At 36.1% G+C, this 23,811-nt stretch overlaps 1 protein-coding gene across 30 annotated transcripts in view; it reads right to left on the reverse strand.

Annotated features, from left to right (window-relative positions):
• The window catches only part of CAP (Cbl-associated protein), a 78,688-nt gene that overhangs the window by 42,857 nt on the left and 12,020 nt on the right, over positions 1-23,811 (reverse strand). For 15 of the 30 annotated variants that reach the window (XM_075313557.1, XM_075313553.1, XM_075313552.1 and 12 more), the window contains exons 1-3: positions 12,297-14,556; positions 8,115-11,858; positions 2,470-2,694 (exon numbers count right to left, since the gene is read on the reverse strand). The exons of 6 other annotated variants lie outside the window; for them this stretch is intronic. In XM_075313557.1, coding sequence (XP_075169672.1) covers positions 2,470-2,694; positions 8,115-11,858; positions 12,297-14,556 — 6,229 coding nt within the window. 9 more of the 30 variants (XM_075313561.1, XM_075313562.1, XM_075313558.1 and 6 more) reach the window with 7 other exon arrangements.

Raw genomic sequence — 23,811 nt, forward strand, 5'->3', positions numbered from 1 at the left:
GACCAATCTAACGTTTCAAATAAAGAACCGATGAGATTTTGCAAATTTTATGCGTTTTTTTTTTAAAAAAAGTTATCAAGCTCTTAACAAATCACCCTTTATAAACATAAATTTATTTAGGAGTGAACAGTTTTTTACTAGCATTTAACACCATCGCTCTAAAATTCCTTTTATATTTTTTTTAATAATTCATTTTAAAGAAAATAAACTTTTTAAATTGTTTTAGCTGTAAAAGTCGAACTTAATGCCCGCTTTTATATTTGATGGTGTCCGTCAACTCCTCGTGGACTACTTTTTAATAAAGAGAAACTAAACTTTGTTTTTTTACATTTTACTGTGTAATTTTTCACTATTTCCTCCTTATTTCATTTTACCGTCCCAACTCTAAAAAGAGTATAGTGCCCTTTCGTTATTTTTATGAAGACCCCTGATTTCTTTTAACGAACCAAGAAAAAAATAATGCCAAAATGATAAACAAAACACATGTCCACACATACATAAAATGCTGCTCTCAAGGCGAAAACATAAGCTGTTTGTTTTTCAAATGTCTATTCTCTTGGTTCAGAATGTATATTCTCTTTATTCAAATTAAATAATATTTAGACTTAAACATATCAAATTTTTGGCCTTATCATAAAACAGTTTTCCGAAACAACATACAAGCGGTTTCACAGAAATTGTTTTCTTTTGACTCTTTTGCTGTGTTATATTGATATCTTTCGTCAACTCTCCCGGTTTCCATCTCTATTTCTCTCTATACTCTCTCTGTCGCTTTGAATAAAATATCACAACATATGTATGTTTAGTCGAAATTTGTAAATTTATATATGTTTGTATTCACACATATGATTTTTATGAAACATTCATGCCCCAAACATAATATATTCTAACATATTAACATAGATGTCCCAAACATTTAGTGTTAGTTTAGGAAAATTACATGTTCGCACTTAAATATATTGTGGTTTAAAATCGTGCCCGAAACACATTTTGTTTATATCGGAACATATGAAAAACATATTTTTCTAACAGTGTAGAATTGACATTGGCAAATTAGGACTTCGTATCCGTTCTTTACATCGACTTTTTATTTTATGTTCACAAGTTTGTTCAGAAGTTTTTGACTTTTATTATTTCAAAACTCTCTATTTTACCTGATCTCAAACACGATATCATATGACAACATGTACGAATTAATACTGCACCCAAAGAAAAAATACTTTCCTTCGGAAAGAAATTTTGGACAAAGGATATGTAAAGCATTTTCTTTAAGAGCAAATAAATTCGAATTTATACCAAATGACGCAACGATTGCGTCTAAATTTTTTATTTGTTTTTAAAGAAACATTTTTAGCGTCAAAACAAGTTTTGTTTCCTCCGGAAAGAAGTTATAGACAAATGAAATTCTCCTTTGTCGCCAAAAGAAGACTTTGTTTGTCAAAAAATTCTTTCCTCAGTAAATAAAACTCTTCTGTCAGTGTACGTATAAAAAATATGCTACAGTTTTCAATATTTTACTGCTTTGTCCCACGTTTAAATAATTTTACCAACCACCCTGTATAGACTGCTAACTGTATAAGAGAGCATTTTCTCTTTTTGTTGCTTGTGGTGAGTTTTATTTGGGTTTCCTACGATTTCGTTTATTTTTGAAATGTTTATCTCTGATATTTTGTTGAGATACCATAGTTAATGCTACCATGAATTATAGACGGCAGTCAGGTTGAATAAAAATTTCCTATTTTCATTCAGTTGCTGTTTGTTTTCCAATACGGACTAATTTGAAATTTTCGATAATATTTATATTTAAAGTGTGAAAGATATTTAATAGCTTTTCCATTTTTTTCAGGTCGTTAATAACGAGGATTCAAAAACCAAAATAAAATATGTTGCTGTAAAAAAATTTTGCTTTAGTTGTAGTGGATACATCGATCGACAAAAGAAGGCAAAACAAATAAATAAAATAAACCTTGTAATTATTTACAAACCATACAGATTTTTTTTAATTTTTCTTTACTTAAAGTATAATTTTGGGCCTTTTGAACAAGTGAATTATATAATTGACATAAAGTGAAATAGACGCGGAGGGTCACTCTCACTTAACAGACAGTAGTCGAATATTTCATAACGTTAGTGCAGTATTAGCGGCGGGGAATATTGTGGACAATTTATGAGGGTTTGCAAACTAGCCAATTGGAGGTGAAGTGAATGGTTAGTAAAATTTTTTATTCATAATTTGATCGGGATGAAATGTCATTTCGGTAGCCAATTAACCCAATTTAACTCAAATAAAAAAAATTATTTTATCTGAAATTGTAGACAAACACAGATCTTTTTTGTGTGTGTTTTGAAAGTATAAATTTAAATAATTCCGTAATTTTTTAATCCATTAAAGCCGAACAGTTAAGGGGAAAGAGGATTTCAGGCATTATGAAGGGATTTTCTTGAAAGGTTTGCACATAGCTCACCCACCATCTTGAAATAAAAATCCTTTGGCCAACTTCAGTTCCTTGTCAATTTCTTGCAATAAATCGCTCTCTGACCAGCTGCGTCGATTAGAAGGCAGTACAAAACGTGTTTGCTTCTTGGTTCTCTTGACACTTTCATGATCTACTGTAGATCGATCAGTGTTACGATGATCTTTGTTTCGATTCGGTAAATGAGTGTCTTTGATTTTATTACTTGGCCATCTGGTAACTATTAGATGAGGCGAAAATAAAAAATTAAAATAAAATAAAAATTTAATATAAAAATTTCAAATGGATTACTGGTAGGTAGGTGTTTCATGTGAATCTTTGTGTTCGGTATGAGGAAATACAAAAACAACTATCTAACAATGAGGAGACTGGTCCTTTTTTGGTTATTATAAATTCAGTTTTTTCCTTAAAGAGAAAACTTTAATAACAAAAGGTCGCATTATTTAAATAGGCCAAAGTATTATTTTCTGTGTAGACATAATTATTGGTACAGAAAGGAAAAGGTTAACTATTTTGGTCAATGTTTTAAATATTCAAATTCTATTTTGGTTATAAATTTGGCGATGTTTTTTACTTTGTCAAAGAAAAATGTAAAAAATCGTAAATGCCAAATTATTCCTAAGCAATAGTTCCTCTTCCCATGACGGTATTACTTTAAATTTGTCCTGTAGTTTTATTTTTATTTAATTTTTGGAAATAATTCAATTTTAAGTATGTTGAGAAAATTAAAAAATGAGGATATTGAATAAAGAAGAATAAAACTTTTAAAATATTTTTTTATTTTGATCATTAATACAACAGTGAGTTTTCCTCCGGATCGAATTTTTGGACAATTGAAAGTTGAAAGTGTATGTCCTAGCGCCAAAAGAAAATTTTGTTTGTCTAAAATTTCTTTCCGTATAAAAAAAACACTCTTCCTTCAGTATAGAATATCATTATGACCAATTTCAGATTTTCACATGGTGCTCTTTGGTAAGCTTCAGATACTTACTTCGAATATTTTGCAATTTGTACTCAAGAAAAATCTATAAATTTTCTACAAAAAAAAAATAATAAAACCAAAAATATCCCACATGTTTGTGTAACCTTTTATTATCATCCTGTTGTGTTCTTTTGCAGTTTACCTCGCCCCACCAATACTTAAATGAAGATCTACTTGAGTGGTATTTAATGAAAATTCCCCTTTTGTTTATCATTTAATGGATCTCTTACCATTGCAGCGTGTGGTTTATTTCTTTCGAAGAGTAAACACTGAGTGCACTGAACATGAAACTGAACCATAAATCAGATATCATTTAATGGGCACTTTGTCAGTGAATACTAGAGGTATGCGCGTGACACGAAATTCTCGTGACAGGCGTGAATCACGTGAGTCTTGAACAAAATCCAAAGCAACTCTCGTGAATTTGCGTGAATGGTACTAAATAAATATGTCGTGCGTGAGAAATAATATCGGTTCGTGAATGTACGTGAATAAAATTTCGGCAAAAGCACGCTCACGAAAATAATCAAGATTTAATGCACACTCGTATGTTAACTGAAATTAATTTAGCTCTCGAATTGTATTCTATTTTTGAATTTTGTTACCTTTGCTGATTTCCGTTTGGAAAATATCGTGGGTCTCGTGAATTTGTCGTGAATCACGTGAATTGTCGTGAACGTGAGTCTTTAAAAGTAGTTCATGCATGAGCGTGCGTGAGTGGGATTGGCTACCACACGTATCGTGCGTGAGCGTGAATAAATATTTTGCTTCGTGAACGTTCGTGAGTGTGAGTGAATTTCAGTCACGCGCACACCTCTACACGATACCATATTGTCAGGGTCCAAGGCAATAAAAAAAATATATGTGTAGTTGATATAAAAGGTTTTATTGGGATATTTTAATTGTCCCTGATCGAAGTTTCCTTAATTGTCGTTGATTATAAAGAGGTTCTAAGAAAATCGTATTTCGATCTTTCTGGAAATTTAGTTTAATTTAATAAAAAAAAATCAAGTGAATTCATACATCTCATCATAATAAATACTATCTTTGAATGTAACCGTGTCCACTATCGAATTTTGGATTGATCAAGAAATTTATTGTTCCATAATATAAATAACTGATATGAATTTCAAAATAATAACCGATCCAATTAATATATGCGATTGACTTTTGTTTCGATTTAATAATTGTTTGATTCAACTAAGATATTGATTGATACTTTTTCTGTGGTCAGGGCCTCTGATTATTCTAACAACAACAATTAAACTGTATATATAAAAAATTATAAAAAAATAATTTTTTTTGGAGACGGGTAATAAAACTAATAAAATTTGTTCGTTTTAAAGAGTGGTTTAACCAGTTAACGGAACGTAAAATGTAATCTCTGGTTAACTTTAACTTAAAAAGTTTGCGCAGTTAAGTTACAAACTCTGACTGTATCATGTCCATAGTACGGTTAGCTAACGCAACACCAACAGAGCTTCATGAAAATGGAGGATAAAGTGATATAATGTCACCTATAAAGGAATGACATTATACCGTTGTTAAATTAATACTCAAAATAACTTATGTTTATTGCAGAATTTTATTTGGTTTTATTTAATTTTTAAGAAAAATTTCCCGCCTAATTAAATTTCTCAAACATTTTAATAACAGCCCCAATAAGATCAGCTTAAGACCTACCAATTTACTTATAAGTACAAATATGAAATAAAGAAGTAAAGGAGAAGAACATTTTCGTACACTTCTCAAAAGTAGTAAGAATCAACTACGGCCTGATTAATATGTCTGTGATTTGGCGTCAATGATTTTTTCTTTACTTTCATGATAATGAACATTCCAAAATTTCATTAAATTCTCGTTATTTTAACAACCCTATTATGAAAATTTAAAAAAAAAATGGAATGCAATTTAGTTCAATTTTCTCATACAACAGTTCACTTTCAGTTTTCAGTGCACTCTAACCCCCATTTTCATGAAGCTCCGTTAGTGTTACGTTAGCTAACGAACTTTTAAACCGTACTATAGACATATCTGTCATCCCGCCAATATATTCTATATGTCATTTAGGCACCTAACTGCTAAAAATTTTTCAGTTAAAGTTAACCGGAGAGAAGATATTTCCATTTTACTTTCTGTTAACTAGAAGTTAAAGTCTAACGGAGCTACATGAAAATGGCCGTAAGAATCAATAACCCAGCAAAAAAATTTGGAAGTTGTTCTAAAGGCACAACTTTAAAAGCACTTCCAAAAATATCCTCCCAAAGATGTTCTTAATTTTAGCTACACAGGAAGTTCTTTTAATTAAATTTTGTATAAGTCGTTTTTTCAATGATTAACTTAAAATTTTTTGTTACAAATAGCAAGAAATAATAAAATGGTACAAATTATTTAAATTTCGTAAAAACAAATGAAAAATCCATTCTAGAAAAATTGTGAATTTTTGAAAATATTTGAGGTGAAACGTGCCAGACAAGCGTTAGAATGCATTATCATAATCATAAAAGATTATAAAAATTATTTATTTGGCAAAATATCCCAAAATATTTCAAGTCACATCAAAAACACTGAATTGGGATCAAACATTACGAAGTGATGCAAATTCAATGCAACGGCTGTTGAAATGGTGGACATCCACCCTATGACAAGCCCATGTTATTAAATTCATCACTTCTTGCATCACTTGCGGATCCAAAAGGGAACATTTGCACAACTTTTTTGGCGACACTTTTTTTGCTGAGATATTAATCAATTTGAAATAATCGAACACCATGGGGACAATATACACGATTACAAAAATGTGGCAACTACAAAACAAAATGACGTCACCATGCATGTCATGATTTCCATAGAGAAGAAACAAAAAAAAAAAACCTAAACACCTAAACGGAACACTGGGTATACACTCGATTTTGATTAGAACAAAACTAAATTTATTTGTTGGTGTGGTAGTTTGTTTTTTTTATTATTACTATTATTGTTATTATTAATTAATTAATTCCATAAACAATTTCAACAAAAAAAAAAATTGAGAAAAATCAAAGAGAGAACTCATTTCGTTCGTTCGTTCATCATTCGGTAATTGAGGCTCATTGTGTAAATTAGGATTTCAAACAAGAGGATGCGGGAAGAGTAAGATACTAAATTTTAGTTTTTTTTTGTTATTCTTTATATGTATTTGATTTGGTTAATTTAACTAAATAAGTACGTTGCTATTATTTTTCTTAGTATTTTTGGTAACAGTATTGGTTCATTTGTTTTTTTTTTTGATTGTTCTTACATACACACAATTCAATTAATTTTATACTAGAATATGTTAAAATATTTGCATGATTTTTGTTTGTTTTTGTAAAACACAAGTATTGGTTATTTAACAAAAGGTAGCCGAAAAATAGAGAAGTTGTAGGATAAAGAAATTGAGTGAGTGATGTAGTACAGTGGAATATTTATAGGGAAGTGGGTGAGTAATTTTTTTTATAGGGGGAGGAGGATGTTATCTTGTGCCCGAAAGTGGTTCATTCTATTCTAGATGACCAATGGAGGGTGAAAGTTTTGTGAAAAAGTGAAATAGAAAGAGAGCTTCTTGTGTGGGACGACACTTGGTGGTAGCAATTATGGCTTAGCTGTCTGTCGCTTAGGTTCATTCGCACTGCCGCTCAGATGGGAGTTTCCGGCATTCTGAAAGTTACGCCAATAGTTATCAAACTCCTCTAAAATGCGTCCATGAAATGGAGATTTGGCAAACATCTCGTCGAATGTACTGGGACACTCGTTCGGAACCAGATCGTCGATATTTATCACTGAAGGAGTGGGAGATAAATTTGAAAAAATATCGTGCGTTGCTTGATTAGATGCAGTTGAGACATCATTGCGCCCTTGGTCGCCATCAGCATTCTCTGAAGAAGGTAGGAGGTGTCATCAATAAAAAACCAGAAAAAAACCAAAAAACAAACAATTCAAAATAATTCTCAAGAGAACATGATAATGAAGAGGAACAATTTACAATGGCGCCATTATGTGAGAAAAAAAAAACAAATATCGAGAGAAAATGAGTGAGTTTACAACAAATACGTACATATTGGGAGGGATACCGGAGTGGTTCTTTCTTTTCGGTTTTGGAGTGGTGAAAGGTGGCAGGTACATACAGATGTGCCAAAATGATTGATGGATTACTCACACCCTGTGGCCTTGTGATATATTAAACACACACAGCGCACACATCTAGACACACATACATACATTTATATATACATAGACTCTTATGTAGCCGAAAGGAGGGAGTGATAGAGAGTGAGAGAGATTTGGGATGTACGGGAACGAGAAAGAGAGGATGAATGTGAATGATGTCCCATAGTAGTGATACCTCATGGAGTAGTACAGATAGAGAAATTCGGTGCAGTACAAGAGTGCGTAGGTTTGCTTGGCGGCCGCTCAGGTGAATCTCCTCCAAGCAGTCCAGGCGGACAAACCTATTACAACAGCGGTGCCCAAGACGCTACCAACACCAAGAGAAAATAATGGATCTGTTTGAGTATTAATGTGGTCAATGTTAGAGGTGGTAGTAGTAGTAGTAGTGGTAGTAATATTGGCATTTGTGTTACATGAATTTGCAGAAGCTTTGTGGACATTTTTTGCCTCATTGGTATGCATGGACTCACCCTGTCCGCCATTCTGTGGCAGCATTGGAGCTCTCACATTCTTCACAGTCTTCACCATGGTGGACTTCTTGAAGGATTGACTGAGGGAATTTTCTGTTGCCTCCTGGGAACGTTCCTCCTCCTGATGCTGCTCCCGATGACCACCTTCGATATCGTCACGTTGGTGATTCGAAAATTTTGCGAATTCGCGTAAATGCCGTGGCAGACTTCGTAGATTGGCTTCATGTTCTCCCTCGAGAATCTTTACAGGTGGCACCTCTTCCGATTCACTGAAATGGGCTTGATTTGCCGGGTGTGATTCGGCTCCCGATTCCCAGTCGCTATCGGCTGGCATGGACAGTTTCTCCCGTCTCTCCTTAACGCGATTCAAAAACTCATCTCCCATGTTCTTTTGCATTGCTCTATGCTCGGCAGACTCTTCCTCGTGGACTTTGGATATTTTTATTATGTTCTGTAATCGCCTCTTCTCACGCTCTGCCACCTTATGTAGCCATTCCTCGGCCATTTGTTGTCTGAAGACTTCATCTTCGGTGAGGGTGGGCAGTTTTGGTACACTACGATATGCCTCACGCAATGGACGCGACGAAGGTTGAGGCATAGGCATGACAGGGGCTTTGTTTACCTCTTCCAAAAGACGTTGTCTCTCCTTCTGCAATCGCTCGAATTCTGTCCGGAGCTCCTCTTCTTTGCTAGCAATGTATTTCAGTTGTTGCTCGTGTATTTCCCGAGGCAGAGATGCACGTCTCTGGCGCATCTGTTCATCGCTCACGTGAGCCTCAATGGGATGGAATCCAGAAGGTTGTGGAGCTGGAGATACTCCACGCCGTGAGGTGGTACTAATATATTTCGGATTAGGATCCCTCTCAATCATTGAATAACAACTGCCATAGTGAGGTCGTGTTTGTTGGGGAGCCCTATTCAGCATGGGTGCCTGTGATCGACGAACATTGTAGGCATTGAACTGGTCATACGAGTGTGAATTGTACGACAGATCATTGGTGGAAGCAGTGAGTCTAGGTGCCCTAATGCCTCCAGGTCTACGTTGATAACATATTTCCACTTCCTTTGCGAATGGCCGAGCAATGTTTTCCGATGATCCCAAGTCACTTGCGTATTTGGACCAATCGTCCTCTCCAGTTTGAGGGTTACCACTATACGTACGCATTCTACGACCCTCATCGCTCAAATTAAACATGGATTCTGAGCGGCGGAATCTAGAATCTGCACTATTATTGGTTGTTGTATTATCGATTTGTATTGGTATCTGGTATGTTCGAGGAGGTTCGGGTACAGGAGGTGCTTCTTCACCATTGCTGCTAAATGCTTGGTGGCCATTGCCACCATTTTCTATTTGTATGGGAATTTGGTAGGTACGCCCATAGGGGGCATTGCCACTGCTTAGGGAACGTTCCATGCTACTCATTCGTTGCTGACGTGATTTCATGGATCGTTCAATTTCCTGTTCCAGTTCACTCATGTGATCTTTGCGCATCTTATTGAACTCTTCGATCTGCTCTTTCTGGCGCAATTGAACCCGATTCAGGTCGAACAAAGAGGCAGATCGCTCCTTTTGCTCCCTCTGGAGTTTGCTTGTCTCCAATTCCTTATGAAGCTGTTTGGATAGGTCATCGAATTCTTTGAATAGCTTTTCATGGTCATGTTGGAATATCGTTTTGCTGTTGTTGGCAGAGGACGATGATGTCGAAATTACACCATTGCCCGTCGATTTATTCGAATCCCCATTCGAGGTTACTTGTTCTGTGGGAAATATGTGGGCTTTGGTGGTGGCGTTGGTAGTAGCGGCGGCAGCTTCTTTGGCACGTTGCCTAAATTCCTCATAAGTATCTTCTATGCCACTACTACGTAGTGCTGTCATTCGTTCGGAGGCATTCTCATGCCGTTGCTGTTCATTTTGGTTTTGTTTTACGAAATCTACTTCATCTCGCAGATTGTTTTGAGAATTTTCGTTAAATTTGGTTGTGCTGATGGAAGAGGAGGTGGTGGTGGTGCTATTGCCAGTGGCGGTGATGGTGGATGCCATTTTGCTGTTATTGTTCAATGGGGCCGACAAAGAATGATTGTTTAATTTTAAAGCTGACATAATTTCGTGGTCATCTGTTTTTGACTTTTCGCTGTCGACCGTTGCCAGAATGCTCTGCAGAGATGATTGTTCCGATACTGGATGCTGGATATTTCCCCCACCAAAGCTTGGTGATCCTGTTGTGAATGTCGTTCTTGAGGGGAACTTCATTTCGCCATCATTTGGTTTAGCTGGTGCATCACCAAATTGCTGTTTGTCATGCTTTGAGTTCGAGTAGTCATGGACAACCTGACCGTTTTCAATGCGCTTTTGGCTCTCATACGAATGGGTTTCTATGCTGGAATAACGTTTAGGTTTGACATCCATCAGAGCCTGTTGAAGTTGTTCACTGCTAGCACTGGAGGATTCAATGTTCGAGAATCGCTTTTGCTCCTTGTCAAAGATGTTCGATGAACCCAGCGTGGGGAACATCTCGCCCAAACTCGACTCCACACTTTGCATATTACCTGCTGAGGACTGTGGGAAATTTTTGTATGGCGTGGACGAAGATCCGTTGGTTAATGTTATTGGAACGATGAAAGTGGATGGTTTAGATGGCTGAGGTGTTGCTGGTGGTTGTTGTTGGTGTTCTTGCTGTTGAGGAATACACGTTTGCCTTGAGTTATTTTCATACGATGATGTTGCTTTCTCTGCTATAGCCATTTCGCGAGGCTTTTGTTGTTCTTGTTGACTGTGAATCGATTGAGAATTGCTCGTATCTTGTATTATAGATAACAAACGGTGTTTGTTCTCTTCTCCATCATGGCAAGCGTTTGCTGTTTTATCAGCCTCATTAGCAGCGGTGACGTCATTGCTGCTTTTGGCTATGTGCGAGGTGGCTATCTTAGTGGTGGTGGTGGCGATACTGCTGGACACTGGTTGTGGTGCTGCTATTGATCGTTTTGATAGGTTTTGTGCTATTGTGGCCGTTTCGCTACTCTTCGCTGGCACAGGAGGTGGTGGAATTTGGGGTGGCGGTGGTGTGAGGCTTTTACGTAATTTCTTCATCATTGCTGCAGTTTGAAGCAATTGCTGCTCCGCCGCCTTCTCTTGCTCCAAAGCGGCCAGTTGCTGCTTCGACAATTCATGATAGCCTCGTCGCTCTACAAACTTCTGATGGGCATCCAGCAAATCATCCGGTTTGTGTGATTCCTTGATGAGAGTTTTCTTGATCACAGTTTGCTGTTGTTGTTGTTCCATATAGGAGCGTTGAGATGGAGAGAGACATACTAGAACTTTAGGATCGGAGGATGTGGGTACACCCAACCAGGCTTCAGGATGTGTAGAGGGAGATGAAGTTCTTTGAGTAGAGGGTTCGTCGAGACCTTTGTTCAGAGCCAATCGCAAATCGTCAATGTGTGGCAATTCAGGTAAGGGATAAGGCATATTGTTGTCGTGCTTCAAAGTGCTTGTGCTCGATGTGGTTGTTGTGGTTTGTGTTTTGACTACATTCACAGCTCGCACTTCACCTATGTTCTGCGCTACAGTAGCTAACTCTTCCAAGACTTCACCACCATATGGTAGAGCGGCCAATGTCTCGGCACATAGCAAACGCAGTTTCTTCGGGTCTGTTGGACTGGCGTTTTGTTCTCGCTCACGTTCTCCTTCCTGCTGTTGTGCTGTCCTATTATCTGTGGTTGATGTGGTCACTTTGGTTTTGAGATCTGAAATTGAGGATGTGTTATCAGAAGCCTTGCTGACACTTGATCCAACATTGATGGCTGTACACTGGCTAAATGTGGTGCTATCGGAGCAATGGGAATCCAAGGACTCCTGTCGGGTCAGTGAGGATAGGGGAGAGGGAACATTGTTAGAGGTGGTAGTAGGGGTAATGGCATTGGGAGGTAGGGAGAGTGCTGATGAAAGCTGCTGCAGTTTGTTTTCTTTGTTTTGGTCATTGTGCTGCTCGACATTTTGGACGATCAAAGGTAACAAAGACTCATTCGATGCGATGTCAATGGTTTTGGGAGGCGGAGGAATTGGAGGGGGTGATGGCGATCCACGTAATGTTTGGGACATATTCTGACACTGAATTTGATGGGTTCGTACAACAACACCACCTAGTGGACTGTTATTGCTGTTGTCGTGGACAACGTCATTACCGTTTGCATTTGGCTTTTGTGTGCTATCCGCGTTTATTAAATCGCGTACCGTGTTCATATTTTTCTGTACGTTTTCCGTAGGAGCCTCTGGTGATGGTTTCGCGTTTTTAGCCGCCCGTAAACTACTAACAATACTTGTATTTACCGAATCGCAACTAGTTTCGAGCAATCTCGCTTGAGTGTCTAACAACAAACGTTCAGCGGCAGCAAGAGCGGCCGCAGCAGAGTCATCATCATTGACGAATCTCTGCTGGCCACCGGAACCATAAGAGAAAAGCATCGCTGCTGACGACTGTGGAATTTGCTCTTGTTTGCCATCATCTGTAGTTAGCTGATCGAGCTGATGAATAGCAGGTGATGACGACGACGACGATAGCGGCATTTGCGAATTGTTGTTTACAAAATTACCGCCTTTGTTTGTGTTCATTGGAAGAAATTCGGAGACGGCAGAGGAAGCTCTTGTCGAAAGTGACGATGATGATGATGGTGACGACGATGATGTCAATGTGTTCTCGCTGCCATCAGGAGGTTTATTTATCAGATCTTTGGCATCTGTATCCAAATCAAAAGCAACAGAGGGGGTAGAATGAAGTGAGATGCGTTCCATAAGGTCGACATCATTTAGATCGGACATACTGCTGGAGGCGGAATTGATAAAGACCATTTCGGCCAATTCGGCCTCGGGCGAGAGAAAACTCTTGAGGGTGGTGCAACTCTCATCAGCCGAGGGGGTTTCTTGGAGTCGGGCTTCGACGGCAAATGCCAAAGGTTCTTCACGAATGGCTTCACTGTTAGCTTGGTGATGGGTACTAAGGGATAGGGTGTGTTTGTGAGTCTTGCTAAAGTCCAGGGAGCTTTTGGGATATTTGGCATTAAGTTTTTGTGTTTTTTGATCAACCGAATTTGATGCACTTTCGCCAGAGGCCGATCTGGATAGAGGGGTATCTCCACACTCACTTAAATCACTGTTCTCCTCGATTATACTATCGAGGAATCGAGGATTAAGAATTTGAGGCAAAAAATGATTCTCCAATGCAATGCGCTTTTGCTTACGTTTTTCTCGCTGCGAAAAAGTCATGGACTGGACGTCCGTATCCGACGATTGCTCGAAATCGCCCTCGTCCCCTTCGGTGGCTGAATCAACCTCACTAACAATGGGCGATCTGAGTTCCTCAACATCGGTCAAGGATTCATCGCCGCCAATTTCCTCAATATGGACGGGAGATAGGGCGGTGGGGGTTGTATTGTTGTTGCTGTCATTTTCACTATCACTATTTTCCAAATGAATTTTATGCACAATAACCGTGGCTGGTTTCTTTAGGTTTTCATTGGCACTGTCTTTTTTCTCCGATTCCCTAAGGACATTTTGAATGTCTACTGTTGCACTATCAACATTTGGTGCTTTCTCTGTTTCCCTAGAGACACTTGCACTGTTCACTTTAACACTGTTTGCATTTTCCGTTTCCGCTTTGGGAATATTCGTTTGGGTTTCCGGTAAAGAATCTTCACACACGATACGATGCACGATAACTTTCGCTTGTAACCGATGGCTCGAGTTGGGCGTTAAGGGCACATGTACTAGGGTAGGATTTGGATCCACATTGGTCCCTTCCAAAGTGTCCTGGCTTTTGCTTAATTTTGACTTTTCATTGCCCATGTTTTGATCACTCTCGGCATTACATTTTGGCGATGGACTTTGATTGCACTTTGTCAATGGTTCGGTGGAAACTGTGCCACACTGCGTGATGACGTTGTTGCGATGGCCCTCCTCATTCAATGCTGCAACAGACGACGCATCTTCAGAGATTTCAATCTCTTTGCTTTGGATGACATTCTCTTGGTGTGGTGTAGATGGTGTAGTTTCTGGCGGTGGCGGAGATTGCGTTGGAGGTGATAGACAAGGGGATGATGTTGGTGATTCAACGACACTGGTCGTAATAGGCTCTGTTGTTGTTGTTGCGCTTTTCCCCTCTTCCGAAATTTCTTGTTTTTGTTGAGCCTGTGACTTCTGTTGTTGTTGTTGTTGTTGTTGTTGTAGCCCTTTGGAGTTGGTATTTTCGAGTTTTTCGGGAAATAAGCATACTCCAAATGGGGGTTTGCAGTCCTTGGACAGGGTTGAAAACCCTGTGTCCGTCCCGGGCCGTAGACCCGACTGCAACGAGGACGGCTGTTGTTGTTGTTGTTGAGGTTGCTGCTGCTGTTGTTTGTTTCGGTTTTTGTTTTTATTGCGATTTCGATTCTTCTGGCGATAGTTTGGCATTCTTTTCTCTCTTTGCACTCACTCCTAGAATTGATCTCTTCAATTACCTGAGTACTGTTATGGTCTGTTGTCTTCTCTACAAACAATACGAAAACAATAACAACCACTCAAACATATGTTGTTGTTTTTGTTGTTGTAAGGCATATGTAATTGACGACAAATATTCTCCCCGCTATATCGCTTAATGCAGTTGGGCACAGAATATTTGGGTGTCTTTTTGGGTAATCTGGTGCTCTGATTGTTGCATAAGATGTCGTGTCCACTCTCAGTTTGTTTTTTTCTTTCTACCCCGTTTCTGTGGTTTCCGGTGATTGGTATGTGGCAAAAATTATTAAGAAAAAAGCGCTGGTGCTGGTGGTGGCGGTGGTGCTACTGGTGATTGTGGCTACAGCGACGGTGATGGCTCTGGTAGTGGGAAAGATGATTTCGATGATGTTCTGCCCATGTACTTTCAGTGAAAAAACTTTTCACGTTTTGCTCAGTTATCAACAAAATCAAATTTTGAAAAAAAACAAAAAAATGGGAACTAATAGAACTGTGGCTTTTCTTCTGAGTGCGCTAAATTATTGTCGTTTCGTTCGGAACATTCGACTTTGATCGACTGAAATACGGCACTTTCTCATTGTGATCACAAAACTCATTCCCAGACAGAGTCCCCGACCGGCGACGAAAGATATATGTATATGCGCTCTATATACATATATGCTTGTACTTATCTATGGTCGTTTTTTATTCGATTCTGAATTTGTTTTTCCTCTTTCCTGTTGGCTCATTTTTGTTTTTATTCTAAAAATGTTTGATGTTTTTCTCTAAATACTTTGTAAACAGAAGGCGCGCGCTGCCACACTTGTGACCAGGGATTCTTAAAGAATGAAGCAACAAACACTCTCTCGCACACACACACTCACATACTATAGATGACACACAATTCACAGTGGTATGAGAAAGATAAAAAAAGTTGAGACAATTTACACAAAATGTCTTTTGGAAGGTGTGTGGGATTTTACTGTTGCCTTGCCTTTCAATACAAATGAATGCTATAGATTTTCAAATGATTTCAAAATGATAGTTTTAACTAAAAACAAATGCAACAGAATTTTTAGCGAATATATAATATTTTATTTTATATATTGGTTCGAACATAGGCTATAAAAATATTGACCCAATATGAATAACTATTTTACTTAAATAAGGATAGATTTCGTTAAAGTAAAGATTTCAAAATAATTTCTATGATTCAAAAATCGAATTACAATCACTGTACCATTCGTGCCAAAAATTATCTACCAAAATTTGAAGAAAATCTACCGAATTAAAAAATCCTAAATAAATTTGACAAACATACTTTTTTCTGTTGGTTAAGCACTCTTGTAATTTAGTTATCGCATGGTTATAATGCGATATAGAAAATATATAATTTTTTTTCCACCAAGCTTAAGCAACAGAGAGAAAATGTCAAAATTTTAATTCAATAGAAAATTTTGTCACAATTTTATTTCAGTAGAAAATTTAGTGGAAATTTTATTTCTATAGAAAATTTTTCCAAAATTTGTTGTTCTATAGAAAATTTTTCTAAAATTTTATTTTTATAGAAAAATTTTCCAAAATTTTTTTTCTATTGAACATTTTTCCAAAATTTTATTTCTGTAGAAAAGTTTTTCAAAATTTTATTTTTATAGAAAAATTTTCGAAATTTTTATTTGTATAGAAAATTTTTCCAAAATTTTATTTCTATACAGAATTGAATTGGGATAGGCTACGTACACAGAAAAAATTTTCACGAACATTTTTCCAATTAAAATCTTAATTGAGTTTTAAAAAATATTCAATTAAAAATTTAATTGATTCAACAAATTTTTTAATTTAAATAAAAATCAATCACACAAATTAATAGTATCAATTAAATATTTAATTGGATCAATTAATTTTTTAATTGACTGTCAATTAATTTTTTAATTGATACTATCATTCCTGTTATTGAAGACATTTCAATTAAAAAATTAATTGGATCAATTAATTTCGTGATTGAATCAGAAAAAAATTTTTTTGTGTGTACACTGTTCACAGAAAAAAATTTGACGAAAATGTTTCCCTTAAAATCATAATTGAGTTTTAAAAAATGTTGAATTAAAAATTTAACTGATTCAACAAATTCTTTATTGAAACAAAAATCAATCACACAAATTAATAGTATGAATTAATTTTTTAATTGACTTTCAATTAATGTTTTAATTGATACTATCATTTCTGTGATTGAAGACATTTCAATTAAAAATTAATTGGATCAATTAATTTCGTGATTGAAGACAAATAATATTTTTTTGTATGTTATAGCGAACTTCCAATACCGGGACTTTTAGTTCATTATGACTGTACTAAAGAAAACTTTCGGTTTTTATTTCCCTTTGTTGAGTTAGTATTTTATAATTGTAAGAAATTTTATCTTATTTTTATGTTGTTCTGATATTGTTTCCATAAAATCAAACGAGTTAGTATTTTATAATTGTAAGAAATTTTATCTTATTTTTATGTTGTTCTGATATTGTTTCCATAAAATCAAACGATTTGTAGTTTGATGTTTTCTTGCTACAAAAAAGAGTGGAAATAAACATTTTGGATTGAAAGAATATTTGCACATATCGTTGCTTCCATCCCACTGTGCTCGCGTGGATATAGAAATTGAAAACAGAGAAAATTCACGCATGAAATCCATTTTTTTTGATAGGAAAGCACAAATAGCAATAGTTCTTCATATTTCCATTTCATTAACGCACGAAATATTATTTCATAATTTTTAGATTTGGGGGATTTTCATTTGAGATCCACAAATTAGTGGACTAAGAAAATATTGTGAGTGTAGGGAAAAATTCCAAGCACTAGAGCATTTTTTATGATGCCACACGCAAATTCTCTGGGAAAATATCAAATCATAGGCATCGGTCCAATTTCCTGTTGCCTTCTTTTGGTTTTTCCACCACCGTCCTCTCCTAGACATATCGAAATTTTGACGATTGTTTGTCTTTAGGGGATTAGCGGTATTTTCAGATCACTGATGACATTTTTTTGTGAACTTACTCATTTGGTAGAGCCTAATTGATTTGTGTATATGAAAAATCATAGAATATTGTGTTAAGCTACTACTGATGTTGTTTATATCCATCAGAGAGTTAGGAAGATAAAACAGTTTTAGTTTCTAGAACTAATTCCCATAATCCAAAAGGAGGATATTACGTGCTATTGCCAATGTTTGAACAAATGTCCGGTAGAGATATTCTTCTTCAGTATCTCTTTTGTTTTCTTTTATTCCATTTATTGTCAATAAATTTAAGATCTTAGAGCTTAGAACTATAGGATTACTAAACCAGAATTAATTATACTGGACTGGATGGAAGGGCTCTGCAATAAATTTCCAATCTGAACTATGAGTAAACCGCTGTCTACGTTATACCATCTACCAACTGGGTGGTCAACGTCGATAATATAATGTTATATACACGCAAAAACTAAATTTAAGCCAAACGACAAACTCACATATACGTACATATATGGAAGGTAGTAAATGTTACACACACATAAAATATCCTTACATTTGAATTTTAGAAAATTTTAATATCACATTAATATCATGGTTAGCGCATGATTTAGATATTGACTGTATGGAGTATTCTTCTTATCAAGAGTAAATTTTACATTTCAGCTTTTCGAATAGAAGCAGACATTTCAAACGTAATATCCAATTTACCATACTTCTCTGCCATAGATACACAGAAATGCATTTCACCAATATTTTATCAATTAAAATTCCAATAGAATATGAAAAAATGTTTGATTGTCGAATTAATTTATTCATTAATTTGTTTAATTAAATCAATTGAATTTTGAATTTCGGCAATTTCAAATAAAATCTAATTGAAGTAATTAATTTCGTGATAGAAATATAAAAAAGATGAGATTTTTTAAATAACAAAAAAGCTAACATAAATAATTAGCCTTTTCTAATTTCGAACTGCGAATAACCCAACCAATCAAAACTACAAGCCATTTTTTGCCTATGTGAGCATCTAAGTGTTTGGGGTTAATTGGAAATAATAACGAGCTAAGAGGAAAATGTACAAAGTTGTCTCCATTCAATGGATTTAATTCATTCTGCATCGCCCTCTTTTTTGTCACCTTGATTTTCACTAAATATGAAGACGAAGAAGATGGGATCTTGCCGGATATGTCATTCATAATTAAAAGCCGGTCATCGCCAGATGCACCACACCAACCACCCCGTATATTGCCAAGACGCAAAGACATTTAAGTCGTTAATTAAAGTGGCTGCATTGTTGGTCATGCTGCCGCGACGTAATGGGTTTAATAGCACAATAGTGTCTATTTCAATTTGCAATGAAATGAGCACGAATGTGAGTTATTTAGCACTTTTATTAATAATTTATTCGCTACGATTTTAGAACTGTGTTTAAGAACCTAACTCGGCAGAGTTAGTATACGATTTGAAATACGCCATACGTAGTTCACTTTGCATTCATTTACAAAATTTTCACTTTTTGAGCTTTCGATAATTAGGTAATAATCCCTCCGCTATTGGGTGCAAAAACTTACTAAGTTTGAAAACTACACCTTAGCTAATAACCGACTGCCAGACGGACAGACAGACGATTCGGACAGAACGCTCTAATCGTGTCAATTGGCAATTTTCACACTCAGTCCATGGGATCAACGGTTTCGGCATTCATGTCACAACAGTCTCGAAAGCCACGAAATCCGCGTATTTTCAGCTCAACGATCGCGCCAGTACTACGGACCAGAAGGGCTTTCATTTGTTTTAGTTTAGTTGTACTCCCATGTTTTTTGTTTTGCTTTTGCAAAGCCCAAATGATGTGCACAATAAACGCCACAGCCAATGGGACATACTACTGGCAAGTCATACATACACATACACACACAATCAAAAAAGAACATGGATTATATTGAAATGGGACGATAATTTAGGAAAGGAATAATCTTCAACGCAAATAAAATTTTTTATTAAAATCAAAAATATCTTATTACCCGAAAGTGTGCGAAGATAAGCTGAGTGTTTCAAAGCTTCACTAAATGGTTTGACACATAGTTCAAACTCAGTTATAAAAAGAAGGTTCCTCACCTTTGGTATTAAAGAGGACTAAATAGTCTAAGTTAGCCTAAAATATCTATCTTAATCTTTTGTTAAACTTTGAATACTTGTCTTTGCGTTAAATCTAAATATTCTTCAAATAAGACAAATTGGTGAACTTCTTTCTTATTGAGTTTTGACCAATTCTCAATGACAGGGGTTCTCCTTTTTATAATCCAGCTCGAATGATGTGCACTTCAACGTGTGAAATCTCTTAGAGAACCCTTTAAATATTAACAAATGCACCAGCATTACTGAGAGGAGATAAAGACCACCACCAAAAACATTGATTCCAGAATTCATATTATATAAACAGGTCTCTTCAAAATCAGTTTCTGACTTGATATAGCCCTAGCTTGCGTCCGTCCATTTATTTGTGTCGTATCTCTAATTTGCATAAACTCTTAAATAGATTCTATAACGCTTAAACTGTATGTTCGGCCTGCCCTAGGGCTATCTAATAGTGTTATTTTATGCCTATATACAAACATGCATCCATACCCGTGGCTATGTGTATTTGTCAGTATTTATTTGCACTTACATGCAAGCCTGCAAACATACATACCTAGTACGTGTGTATGTAATGTGCAAATCATATGTGCCCTAAACAGTCTTACACATTCATTACTGTGTACACATGTAGAAGTGTGAGTGTCATGAGTTCATATCAACATGAGAGTGAGAATCTTGCGTCATCTACTAAGCTTTGCAAAAAATTCTTTCTTCTCTATAGGGTTGCCAAGTTAGTTTGCGCATTTTATTGCATTTGAAATGTAACGAATAGGCATTTAAGCATTTCGCTGTCTTGTGATTACCTGCGATCGATTATTTGTCTTCAGATATTTGAAGCAATGTTTGTTGTTCGATTTCATTCTATATATTTTGTTGTTTTCTTACATACATATTTTTTGTAGTGTGCTAGCCTAAATATCATGACATAACACTTCCATAATATTGTCAAAGAGGTCTTAATGAAGGACAAGGTCATTGCCCATCCAAAATATATACAATACGCAGACTATACACGCAATAAAATGTGAGAGAAAAACTATTAACAAAACGAAGGGCATTGCTTTCTTTTTACCAAAAATAAAATACCATGAGAAAGAAAAAAATTAACAATAAATTCTTGTGAATAATATTATACAAAAAGGAAATGTAGTATATGTTACTGAAAGGCTAATACGGAGGGTTTTTGTGCGAAAATCTAAGATTAGATTCACTCCTTGACATAATTGATTGAATTACAAGGGACTCTATTCATATTGTCGAGTTCGAACAGTGTGTCACACAATGGTCCCGATAGTGTGAAATATTTCTTTAACGAATATTTGTACAAATAATTTAAGACTTTTGTTTTAACATATCAAATAATACACAAAATGATCCAAACCATCAGAAATCTCTTTGTATGAAAAGCTTGGTTTTAATCGTTAGTTTTTTCATACAAAATTAAAATTAAACAAGTATATACGGCCGTAAGTTCGGCCAGGCCGAAGCTTATGTACCCTCCATCATGGATTGCGTAGAAACTTCTTCTAAACACTGCCATCCATAATCGAATTACTTAAGTTGCGGTAACGCTTGCCGATGGCAAGGTATCTTAAAACCTCCTAACACCATCTTCTAAAGAAAGAAAATTTTGACAAAAATGTCTACAGAAATAAAATTTTGACAAAATTTTCGCTAGAAATAAAATTTTGACAAAATTTTCTATAGAAATAAAATTTCGGTAGATTATTTTTGGCTCTAGGGCAACCATGATTATGAACCGATATGGACCAATTTTTGTGTGATTGGACCAATTTTGGTATGGTTGTTAGCGACCATATACTAACACCACGTTCCTAATTTGAACCGGATCGGATGAATTTTGCTCCTCCAAGAGGACCAATTTTTGCACGATTGCTAGAGACCATATAACAATACCATGTACCAAATTTCAGCCGGATCGGATGAAATTTGCTTCTCTTAGAGGCTCCGCAACACAAATCTGGGGATCGGTTTATATGTGCGCTATATATAATTATGGACCGATGTGGACCAATTTTTGCACGGTTGCTAGAGACCATATACCAATACCATGTACCACATTTCAGCCGGATCGGATGCAATTTGCTTCTCTTTGAGGCTTCGCAAGCCAAATCTGGAGATCGGTTTATATGGGGGCTATATATAATTATGGACCGATGTGGACCATTTTTTGCATGATTGTTAGAGACCATATACCAACACCATGTACCAAATTTCAGCCGGATCGGGTGAAATATGCTTCTCTTAGAGGCTCCACAAGCCAAATCTGGGGATCGGTTTATATGGGGGCTATATATAATAATGAACCGATATGGACCAATTTTTGCATGGTTGTTAGAGACCATATACCAACACCATGTACCAAATTTCAGCCGGATCGGATGAAATATGCTTCTGTTAGGGGCTCCACAAGCCAAATCTGAGGGTCCCTTTATATGGGGGCTATACGTAAAAGTGGACCGATATGGCCCATTTTCAATACCATCCGACCTACATCGATAACAACTACTTGTGCCAAGTTTCAAGTCGATAGCTTGTTTCGTTCGGAAGTTAGCGTGATTTCAACAGACGGACGGACGGACGGACGGACTTGCTTAGATCGACTCAGAATTTCACCACGACCCAGAATATATATACTTTATGGGGTCTTAGAGCAATATTTCGATGTGTTACAAACGGAATGACAAAGTTAATATACCCGCATCCTATGATGGAGGGTATAAAAATGAAGACAAAATTGTTCATTTTGATCACGGTTGATATGACATTTTAATTTTAAAAGTATCACTGAAGCGTATGAGTTATGCAGCATTTCCTAATGATCCATTACGTATACGCATAGGACATAGGGATTTTCAATGAAAATCAAGATTTGCAAAATTGAACATTTCAACTTTCCAGAATTATAATAAGTCGCCTATTCGATTACTGCAACAATCGACATTTCAATTTAACAAAAAAAAAAAAATTATAATGTAAATTTCGACTTTTGTAATTATTGAAAAGTCGACTTGAAATGTCGCGATTTTTTGTTAATTTTCAACAAAAAATGTCTACATTACATTGCCCTTTCATTTCAAATGTGAGTTTTGGACTCTTTCGTTAAATTTCGATTAGTCGATTTTGTTCGCTATAAAAAGTCAATTTTAACTAACATTATTGTCAAAAATACAAAAGACGACTTTTAAGATTACTACAATTTTTTGTCGATTTTCGACTTTTGACTTTTAGATTGTAATAAGAATAAAAAATTAACTTTTCGAGAAAAATAACAATAAGATTCTACAAGCACTGTCGACACTGTTGGCAATCCTTTTTTTTCTCTTGTATCATACTGACACTGATCCATGCCCATATCTCTGCGATCATGTATAGTCATGGACTGAAGCTTCTGGAGGGAACGAGAACTTTTGGCCTACGCTAGAAGTGGCGGAGTAATGACGTAACTTCAATTATATCCTTTTTAAATATTTGCTCCGCACAGAGAGATACAGATGTGAGCTCTAGAGATAGTTCAACATTTTCCCAGAAGATGTTTTCAATTTAATGAAATGGCAAAAAAAATTCTTAAGAGCCGACATTTGAGGTCGTCTCTCCAAACGACGCATATGGTGCAGCGAATGGAGGAAAAATAGCATCTACACAACGTACCAGCCATCTAGCCGACTAATAAACGAGCCATATGCTTTCACTTCCAACTCTGATCGATAACGACTTATTGAATTATGGCTTTTAATGGGCAAAACAATGATGGCTTTTGTACTTGAAGGAATTGAATAGAAATCCGTTTAAAAATTTAATTTTACAAACCAACCATCTAGTATTTATAGAGGGTATTGAAGAATAGTTTAGATGCCGCCGATTGTTCTTCACCAGTCTATTCTGTCGCCAATTTTTGTGTATTTCATAAGCAGGTTCTATGAGTGCTGCAAAAATGGAAATATGTACATATATTTGTTATATGTCATATTAATTAAATCTGGTTTATTGCAAATTCTATGGAATATTTTCCAAAAGAGTCCAGTATCAGCCAGATCCTTTACAGCAATATTGGTTAATGAACA

Source organism: Haematobia irritans, chromosome 5 (genome assembly GCF_050003625.1).
Source record: "Haematobia irritans isolate KBUSLIRL chromosome 5, ASM5000362v1, whole genome shotgun sequence".
NCBI classification, from domain to species: domain Eukaryota; kingdom Metazoa; phylum Arthropoda; class Insecta; order Diptera; family Muscidae; genus Haematobia; species Haematobia irritans.